At 37.9% G+C, this 11,364-nt stretch overlaps 1 protein-coding gene across 1 annotated transcript; it reads right to left on the bottom strand.

Moving 5' to 3' along the window:
* Nucleotides 1-545: 545 nt before the first annotated feature.
* On the bottom strand, nucleotides 546-10,209 carry nipsnap1 (nipsnap homolog 1 (C. elegans)). The gene is made up of 10 exons (XM_066689437.1): nucleotides 9,957-10,209; nucleotides 9,025-9,143; nucleotides 8,209-8,254; nucleotides 7,745-7,839; nucleotides 7,498-7,568; nucleotides 3,242-3,382; nucleotides 2,732-2,763; nucleotides 2,350-2,444; nucleotides 2,032-2,115; nucleotides 546-1,900 (listed from the first exon to the last, which is right to left on the bottom strand). The coding sequence occupies exons 1-10, from the start codon at nucleotides 10,037-10,039 to the stop codon at nucleotides 1,836-1,838; spliced, it is 831 nt and encodes a 276-aa protein (XP_066545534.1). The 5' UTR covers nucleotides 10,040-10,209; the 3' UTR covers nucleotides 546-1,835.
* Between the last annotated feature and the right edge of the window lie 1,155 nt (nucleotides 10,210-11,364).

The raw sequence follows: 11,364 nt of genomic DNA, 5'->3' as shown, positions 1-11,364 counted from the left end.
TGCATTGTAGGAAAATGACTAAAACAATAAAAGCTTATTTTCATAGCATGTTGTCAGAACATCGGGGGTCAGTATGCTTTATGACTGCTGATATGAGACTACAAACACACAAATGGGATAAAAGGTGCTATCTACAGTGTGTATCAACATATAGGGTCCCAGTTGAAAGCAGATCATCCAGCACAGACATATTGGTGTATTTATACACTCAGCTTTGGTTTGAAAGCACAAACACTGACTTATTTTTACCTGTCACGTGTTCATGGTATAAAGGTCTTGCAGGAGAAGGATTTCTGATTGTGCCCTTTTACGTTCTTGTGATCTGGTCTGTGTGATTTTGGATCTGATAGTTCACAGACTGACATGTTTTGGGGAAAATCCTTGTAAACTCATCTTCTTTAATCCCTTTAGACCTGTCATGGGACAGATTTTTAAAAAGCCAACTTTTAAAATAGCCTACGCATCTGGCCTTTGATATGATCAGCAAATAAATAAAAGATACACACAGAATTAAATACACACACAGACATAAAAAAGGAAACAGATGCTACAAAATAATATTTATTTTCCATTGAATGTTATGATTCCATAAATTATCACTCACGTCAATCAAAGGAAGGTAGTTAAGGTCTTCAGAATCTGAAGAGACACACACTGCATTCCTCCCATGAAAATATATGGATACCTCATATACAAGTTCATGTGAGAATTAATAACCATTCATATTTCTTGAATCTTCTCCCTGATTAAGTACAATATGGAAAACTGTGACAGTTTTCAAATTACATATTGTGTATGCATACTTATTACGATCAAGTAACACTTCAAAGCAGGCAAATGGCTTTTAATTGTGTCTTAAAAAATAATTAGATTTGCTTTACCAGAAATACTCAGTAAATGTACCAAGCAGTAAAGATTAATTTGTCCCAATAGCCAACATTCCAAAACATATATGGTAATAATAATTTTGTACACATTTCAGCTAATATAACTTTAATTGGTTGCACAAACATAATTTAGACTTAGGGCTGGGAGAAGGGGCCAACTTCTTTGTGCCTATAATGTGATTTTCCCTTACTTTTAAATGTAACGGTTCTGTTAGGACATAAAAGATGCAAGAACAATGATGTCTTAATAAAGAACAAAGCTGAGATACCCGATATGACACTCATGTTAACCAGAGACCGTGTCCTTTCGGATTTCCAACCAACATTCATTCGAAAATTGAAATATGCAGCCCAAGAGTTACCCTCTGAAGTCAATCGAGAATGATGGAAACAAAGGTTATTTTTGACTTTCCAGATTATCAGTTTTTTAACAAACAAGAAGTTTAACAATATGATTATGCAATACAAAGACAGTCTTGATTTCATGGTCTTAAAAAGACAAATTCCCCAGCTGTCATTGGAAAGTTTGGGAAAACCGTGTTACTTCAGATGAAACTGATGTAATTCTTCACTTCAGTAAATCTATAGGTTTTACTTACCTACACACAATGAATGCAGTCTAAGAATGAAAAGCTTTGTATGGCAATTATGGTCCAATCACCAGTGCATGAGGAACATCACAATATATATACACTTGTGCTGGGGAAGGACTATCCGATGTCTCTGAAGTGATCACTTGACAAGACGATCTGTGTTTTGAGCACAATGGCGAAATAATCTAAAACTGTAAGTATTGCACAACTGAACAACTGAAGAATCTTACACGCTTACACATCATGATGTTTTAATGGAGTCCATGTGTAGAATATAATTGAGCTGGTTTAGTTTTAGGAACAAAAATGACACAGTGGAATGCATTAAACGAGGGAGAGCCACATCCCCCTGTCGTTACTGCAGAGGGGAGCCCTTCAGAGGGATCATGATTCTTGACTCCATGTTCCGAATCAATGGCACTGTAAAAAAAACACACAACAATGAGAGAGTCTCTGTGAAACGCTGCTTCTGCTGTGTGCTGATCAAGACTGGTTTATTACCTATTATGACAAATCTGTTACAATTACAGTCACTGCTGTGAAACTCATACCTGTGTAATACACGCTGTCATCCCAGCCTGGTTTTTGCCATGCAGAATTTCTGGTCTCGTCTCTGGACTGCAAATCTTTGTAAGCTGCAGACAGAATATGTATATAAATTCAGTGATGCATAAACAAAATCAAATGCTTTATTACCAAACATTAAAAAAAAACCCACATAAACAGATAGTCTCTTACGATGATTATGGTAATATTAACATGAGTTACTCGAACCAAAATAACCACCTAAGATGTTTACTTGAACTTGGATTTGCAAATGTAGAACCACAGTAATTGAGTTTGGAATTTAGTTTTTCTTCTCTACTCACCCCACAGATGATGGACAACATACAGGTCTCCAATCTGTGTGAAAAAGCCACCGACAGCTTCTTGGTTTTCTTGGCGATGCTTGATTGCCCGAGCCCTGACAAATCATAGCCTTCGTTAAGTTTGGTAATTGTGAAATAAAATTATTCCTTTTCTGTACAGCATGTATACATTTATGAAACGAGGAAATTGTTGCACGGTACTGTCCTATATATCTTAGATCAAATGTTTTATACAGTATTAAGCTACAATGACCAAGCAGACTTAAGCAAATGCTATCACAATTAATGCTGCAAAAATGCCGTAGCTGTCCTACACTTCAGTTATATAGATTAGGTGTTAATTCGATATTTTAGGAATTGTTATGTGAAAACAGTAACTTACCAATGGTTGCCCCACTCAATCATGGTTCCAGGCTAGAACATAACATGGAAATATTTGAAATCAAGATTGGTTTAATACAATTCCCTACACTACATTTTTAAATCAATAGGTTGTGGGGGGAAAAAAAAAAAAAAAAAAAAAAATCAGACCATATATGTCATTCATGAATTTTAATAAGTGTAGATTTTTTGTGTATTTTTTGTATGGCATTTGAAGTCAAGTTTAGAGATTGAATGCAAAAAAGTAATAATGTAAGGTAATCAGAAAACTGAACTGTTTAAAATGCTGAATTTAGAAAAGGTAAAACTTTATATTTAGCTACTTTCCCATTTCTGTTACATGTAGAGCTTTAACAACAACAGAAAGTATCTGTGCTGCTGCCAGCAAGTCCAGCAAATATAAACTCTATATCCTAACCATTTACAGCTGCTTTAAATACACGACAAAATTGATTATTTGTTAATGCTTTTAACAGCACTGGCTGTCAGTCACAGAGATCATCACGCCTACCTTCAGTCTGTAGGTTCGCAGCTCGTAAATATTGGGTCCTTTTCTTGGCAGAGGCTCGTTCCAGAAACTGAACTCCAGGAGCAGCTGGTTTCTTCGTGCAATCAGCATTTTACTCCTCTCCTTCCGGAATTCCAAGTACTCCTAGACTTGCAATACATGGAAAGTCATATGCTAACCGACAGCCAAGTTCACAGCTGTTTCTACAAGTCCCTATAACAATGTGTGTATATGTGTATATGCATAACTTTCTAAATCGCTGTATCCATTAACACCATACCAAGTGAAAACCTCAGTGCTGTGCTTCTTGTAATGCTTTATCAAATATGTTCACCTTAAGAAACATTCCCAGATTCCTCAACATAACCACTTACAAAAACGACTTTTTTTTTTTCAGGGACTAATTGCGAAATGCATTGTTACAGACATTAATATTTTGTATTGGGTTTGTCAGTGATTGGATGTTTAACCCCTTAAGACCCTGTGTCCATTACAATGGACATCACACTCTAGCTTGTATTTTTTTTTCTTTTGTAGAAGTTAACACCCCTTATATCCTCAACAACTTGTTTAACAACCAATCAAATGGCAGTATAGCTCATCAAAAAATCCACCTCATTGAAGATAGGCATGGCAGGACTCCAACCCACAAGGCAAAGTAAAGAACATGTTTGCATGTTTCATTTGGTTGCAAGATTTAATAGTTTTAATAAAATATTTAAAGATGGAAGCTATTCATTTTCAAGTTTGATTGCAAGTGTTTATACAGGTTTTCTTCAGATATTGCCATCCATTACAATGGACAGTAGGTCGAAAACATACTCAGTTCTCCAGTACTTGATTAATTACTTGATTTCTATTAAAACAGTACATCAGAACAAGAAAATTAGATGATGATCAAATATAAAATAAAATATTAAATAATAAATAAATAAATACCATAAGGAATAAAATGACCTCACAATGTGCAGTAACTATAGTGCAGTCTAATGATCTCACACTGTTGAGTAACTACAGTGCTGTCAAATGACCTCACACTGTGCAGTAACTATAGTGCAGTCTAATGACCTCACACAGTACAGTAACTATAGTACAGTCTAATGACCTCACACTGCACAGTAACTATAGTGCAGACTAATGACCTCACACTGTACAGTAATTATAGTACAGTCTAATGACCTCACACTGCACAGTAAATATAGTGGAGTCTGATGACCTCACACTGTGCAGTAACTATAGTGCAGACTAATGACCTCACACTGTACAGTAACTATAGTGCAGTCTGATGACCTCACACTGTGCAGTAACTATAGTGCAGTCTAATGACCTCACACTGCACAGTAACTATAGTGCAGACTAATGATCTCACACTGTACAGTAACTATAGTGCCGTCTAATGACCTCACACAGTACAGTAACTATAGTGCAGTCTGATGACCTCACACTGTACAGTAATTATAGTACAGTCTAATGACCTCACACTGCACAGTAACTATAGTGCAGTCTAATGACCTCACACTGTTGAGTAACTATAGTCTAATGACCTCACACTGTACAGTAACTATAGTGCAGTCTAATGATCTCACACTGTTGAGTAACTACAGTGCTGTCAAATGACCTCACACTGTGCAGTAACTATAGTGCCGTCTAATGACCTCACACTGTACAGTAACTATAGTGCAGTCTGATGACCTCACACTGTACAGTAACTATAGTACAGTCTAATGACCTCACACTGTACAGTAACTATAGTGCAGTATAATGACCTCTATATACATCAACACGGTAAAGTAACTATAGCGCAGTCAAATGATCTCACACTGTACAGTAACTATAGTACAGTCTGATGACCTCACACTGTAAAGTAACTATAGCGCAGTCAAATGATCTCACACTGCTGAGTAACTATAGTGCAGTCAAATGACCTCACACTGCACAGGAACTATAGTGCAGTCTGATGACCTCACACTGTGCAGTAACTATAGTGCAGTCTGATGACCTCACACTGTACAGTAACTATAGTACAGTCTAATGACCTCACACTGCACAGTAACTATAGTGCAGACTAATGACCTCACACTGTGCAGTAACTATAGTGCAGACTAATGACCTCACACTGTACAGTAATTATAGTACAGTCTAATGACCTCACACTGCACAGTAACTATAGTGCAGACTAATGACCTCACACTGCGCAGTAACTATAGTGCAGTCTAATGACCTCACACTGTACAGTAACTATAGTGCAGTCTAATGATCTCACACTGTTGAGTAACTACAGTGCTGTCAAATGACCTCACACTGTGCAGTAACTATAGTGCCGTCTAATGACCTCACACTGTACAGTAACTATAGTGCAGTCTGATGACCTCACACTGTACAGTAACTATAGTACAGTCTAATGACCTCACACTGTACAGTAACTATAGTGCAGTATAATGACCTCTAAATACATCAACACGGTAAAGTAACTATAGCGCAGTCAAATGATCTCACACTGTACAGTAACTATAGTACAGTCTGATGACCTCACACTGTAAAGTAACTATAGCGCAGTCGAATGATCTCACACTGCTGAGTAACTATAGTGCAGTCAAATGACCTCACTGTACAGTAACTACAGTGCTATCAAATGACCTCACACTGTACAGTAACTATTCTGCAGTATAATTACCTCTAAATACATCAACACTGTAAAGTAACTATAGTGCAGTCTGATGACCTTGCATTGTACAATAACTACAGTTCAGTCTAATGACCTCACACTGTACAGTAACTATAGTGGTCTGATGACCTCACACTGCACAGTAACTATAGTACAGTCTAACGATCTCACACTGTACAGTAACTATAGTGCAGTCTGATGACCTCACACTGCACAGTAACTATAGTTCAGTCTAATGACCTCACACTGCACAGGAACTATAGTGCAGTCTGATGACCTCACACTGTGCAGTAACTATAGTGCAGTCAAATGACCTCACACTGTACAGTAACTACAGTGCTATCAAATGACCTCACACTGCACAGTAACTATAGTGCTGTCTAATGAACTCACACTGTAAAGTAACTATAGCGCAGTCGAATGATCTCACACTGTACAGTAACTATAGTGCAGCCTGGTGATATCACACTGTGCAGTAACTATAGTGCAGTCTAATGACCTCACACTGCACAGTAACTATAGTGCTGTCTAATGAACTCACACTGTACAGTAACTACAGTGCTATCAAATGACCTCACACTGTACAGTAACTATTCTGCAGTATAATGACCTCTAAATACATCAACACTGTAAAGTAACTATAGTGCAGTCTGATGACCTTACACTGAATAGTAACTATAGTGCAGTCTGATGACCTCACACTGTACAGTAACTATAGTGCAGTCTGATGACCTTACACTGAACAGTAACTATAGTGCAGTCTGATGACCTCACACTGTACAGTAACTATAGTGCAGTCTAATGTTCTACTGTTGAATAACTATAGTGCAGTCTGATGACCTCACACTGTAAAGTAACTACAGTACAGTCTAATGACCTCACACTGTACAGTAACGATAGTGCAGTTTAATGATCTCCCACTGTATAGTAACTATAGTGCAGACTAATGACCTCACACTGTACAGTAAGTATACTGAAGTATAATGACCTCAAAATACATCAATACTGTAAAGTAAATATAGTGCAGTCTGATGACCTCACACTGTACATTAACTATAGTGCAGACTGATGATCTCACAATGTTGAGTAACTATAGTGCAGTCTGATCTCACAATGTTGAGTAACTATAGTGCAGTCTGATGACCTCACACTATTCAGTAACTATAGTGCTGTCTGATCTCACACTGTACAGTAAATATAGTGGAGTCTGATGACCTCACACTGCTGAGTAACTATAGTGCAGTCTGATGACCTCACACAGCACAGTAACTATAGTGCAGTCTGATGACCTCACACTGTACAGTAACTATAGCACTATATATGATGCTATCGTATGATGTAGGTATTGGTATTTTAAAACTGTTTGTACCCTAATGTCCGATGGACAAAAAGATTAACAATTATATAGTTTTGATAAAACTCATTTCTGGTTGCATTAAAGGGTATATGTTATATTTTTCAAAACTTTGGAACATAATTCAAGTCTGAAGGGGTTAAATTATATAAAAAGGGAAAAAATCTTAACATGGCATGCAAGAAAGAGGTACAGTATATAGGTAATTATTAATACAACAGTACAGTTACATTTTCATACCTTGTCCTGTCTCAGTATGTTTAAACTCTCCGTCAGGGCTGGGTAACCTCCAGAGTATCGCCAAAGGTGCACTACAAAACAAATCCACAAGAGACCGCTATTGAGCTGTGATACCTCCAAGATAATTTAAAGGCATACCACACATGCCTTAAAATACAATCATTTAAAAACCTCAGTACACAGTAACAGCAGCTTATTATTAACGCAGAACAAGGAAGTGGTGTTTTAGCTACCAAAAAGCATTTACCAGCTTGGTCTTGTTCCCCATACCAGGTGTTCCAGCTGCCCACAATTTCACAGGGGTAGTCCTTGTCACAGTGCAGCCGGTTCTGAACCTCGGCCCTGGGGCAACAGACACAAAGGGACAATGTAGGTGTAATGAAGTGGCCTTCAAAGCCACCATCTGATGACGACCCCCTACTAAATCCTTTTCCCCACAACAATGAATGTTAATAATAATATAGTAACTCTAATGCCTACGCAGAGAAGAAGCTACAAAAAAGTTTCCAAATGCAGAGAAAACTATTCTAAATTAACACCTGACGCATCTGATATAGCTATATAGTTAACTACTGATGAACTACTGGAAGGATTGTATTATATGTACAAATATCCAAAAACAATATATTTTTTATTATATTTCGTAGCAGACACCCGTATCACACAACTGCACACTGCAACTCCATTAGAAACACTACAAATGTCACTCACGATAAATTGTTATAGGCTTCCAGGCACTCTGGCTTCACATTGTGAACTGAAAGAGGAAGGAACATAACTTATTTAGTCAGATACAAGGGAGCAGGGTGAATACAAAACTAGCACGTATTTCTTAAGGCTGGTTAATGGTATACAGGTGAACATAACCCCTGCTGTTATTGACTGATTGTTTGTGTGTAGGACACTGATGGGAACAAGGTAGGTTAAGTAACTACAGCTTCAGCAAACCTACCTAGTGTTTAAATTACTTGGGATGAAGAAAAAAAAACACTAAAAACTTGTATTTTACACAAGATAGGTTTACACTTCCAAGTAAACCCACTGCCTTGTTGGTTCAGGGTGATTATTGGGCATCAAGGATATAGAACATAAGAAAGTTTACAAGAGAGGAGGCCATTCAACCCATTGTGCTCGTTTGGTGTCCATTAATAACTGAGTGATCCAAGGATCCTTTCCAGTCTATTTTCAAACGTTCCCAAATTTTCAGCTTCTACCACATTGCTGGGGAGTTTGTTCCAGATTGTGTCAACTCTCTGTGCTTTCCACTCCCTAATGGATTGGGGACATATACTGGTTGTGTACATGTTTTCATGTTAAACCTGTAAAAAAAGCAACCAACCTTTGATACTGTAGAACAGGTTATACTTGTTGCAAAAGCTACAGTACTTTCAATGCTCTGGATAGGAATAAGGAAATACCACCACACTGACAGTTAGGTCCCTACACATAAGCAGACTTACACGTGAACACACAACTTTGAGGGGCGACAGTTCGACAAGAGCACAACCCCGAGCCCTCTGTACTCACACTGTATTTTGTACAGATTGCTGGTCTCTCTCTTGGATAGCAGGTTGGAGTGGGCATCTTTCCTGGGATCAACTTTGTGCACAAACATAGACTGGAACCAGCCTTTCTCTGCAAAATCTCTGTCACATGGAGGGAGGAGATTTGTTAGTATTAATAGTAGCTGTAGTTGTGAATAAAGCAATTTGTGAGTTCCCCGAGAGCACACCATTTCCTCTGTGTTGTAAGACTTTAAACAGAGCTCATGCCACCTCATAACAAGTGCACCACCAATGACTTCCACAACAGTTATTCAAACATGAAATCAATGCTGCATTAGATATCCTGCCACATTTGATTTTTATTAATAAATGACTAATAATCCTAACCCCATCGTGCGTGTCTGCCATTGATTGACAGGTCCTGTGTGTGTGTGGCTGCAGTGGTCATGTGATGAGACACACTGGTCAAAGTGCGGCAGCCAGGCAAGTGTTCAAGTTTATACCTCAGTATTCATCCCCAGTATGTGAAATGGGGTAATTCAGTATGCCTCCATGATGTTTATTACCTTTTCTCTTTCTAAACACCCCCCTTTCTTCTGAACAATACATACATACATACACACATATATATATATGAGCATTGAATCTGATCAGGACACTGCACTTGAATGTGATCTACACACAATATGCACATGTGGCGCATGCACTCTTTATTGATATAATTGGAAAATAATCGCACTTACAATAACAAATCCATTGATTCCTTTTTTCAATATTTTCTTAGCGTATGCGCCTGTCTGCACTATCACTTGCGGTTTTTTTTAAACCTGAACTCAAAAGCGGCAGTGAGTAAACACATGCATATATACACACGCACACGCAAGCATACATACATTATATACATACACACACATGCTCCTCGTTAACCTTGAACTCCTTACTGTGCATCTTTACCTTCTGGAGATGAGCAACCTCGGGGTATCCACACACAGAAATTGCTGGGCTCGGGATAATTGTAAGCACCACTTCGCCGCCATCTTCCGCAGTTTCTAAAATGCTGTGCTTTTATTTTTGGGAAAACAACATAAAATAAAATAAAAACAACGTCCTTAATGGTTATGGCATTAAACAGTGTGCAGATCCGTCGGTGTCACATCCAACCAGATCCCCTGCAGTTCAGTTCCTGCTCAAAGGTTGCACACGCTCGGTGACGTATTCACTATCATGGAGGGTTGAGATATTGACTTGCTATGAACAGTTGTGTTAGTTGTCACCACATGCAAATAAGGTACCTATCCTCCAAGTTTTAAATATATATATATATATATATATATATATATATATATATATATATATGTATATGTATATATATATATATATATATATATATATATATATATATGTATATATATGTATATATATATATATATATATATATGTATATATATATGTATATGTATATGTATATGTATATATATATGTATATGTATATGTATATGTATATATATATATGTATATATATATATATATATGTGTATATATATGTGTATATATATATATATATACACTCACCTAAAGGATTATTAGGAACACCATACTAATACTGTGTTTGACCCCCTTTCGCCTTCAGAACTGCCTTAACTCTACGTGGCATTGATTCAACAAGGTGCTGAAAGCATTCTTTAGAAATGTTGGCCCATATTGATAGGATAGCATCTTGCAGTTGATGGAGATTTGTGGGATGCACATCCAGGGCACGAAGCTCCCGTTCCACCACATCCCAAAGATGCTCTATTGGGTTGAGATCTGGTGACTGTGGGGGCCAGTTTAGTACAGTGAACTCATTGTCATGTTCAAGAAACCAATTTGAAATGATTCGACCTTTGTGACATGGTGCATTATCCTGCTGGAAGTAGCCATCAGAGGATGGGTACATGGTGGTCATAAAGGGAAACATGGTCAGAAACAATGTTCAGGTAGGCTGTGGCATTTAAACGATGCCCAATTGGCACTAAGGGGCCTAAAGTGTGCCAAGAAAACATCCCCCACACCATTACACCACCACCACCAGCCTGCACAGTGGTAACAAGGCATGATGGATCCATGTTCTCATTCTGTTTACGCCAAATTCTGACTCTACCATCTGAATGTCTCAACAGAAATCGAGACTCATCAGACCAGGCAACATTTTTCCAGTCTTCAACTGTCCAATTTTGGTGAGCTTGTGCAAATTGTAGCCTCTTTTTCCTATTTGTAGTGGAGATGAGTGGTACCCGGTGGGGTCTTCTGCTGTTGTAGCCCATCCGCCTCAAGGTTGTACGTGTTGTGGCTTCACAAATGCTTTGCTGCATACCTCGGTTGT

This window comes from Amia ocellicauda, chromosome 17 (genome assembly GCF_036373705.1).
Source record: "Amia ocellicauda isolate fAmiCal2 chromosome 17, fAmiCal2.hap1, whole genome shotgun sequence".
Classification (NCBI taxonomy): domain Eukaryota; kingdom Metazoa; phylum Chordata; class Actinopteri; order Amiiformes; family Amiidae; genus Amia; species Amia ocellicauda.
Note: the sequence above shows the minus strand (reverse complement) of the source record. Positions and strands in the feature narration are given on the sequence as shown.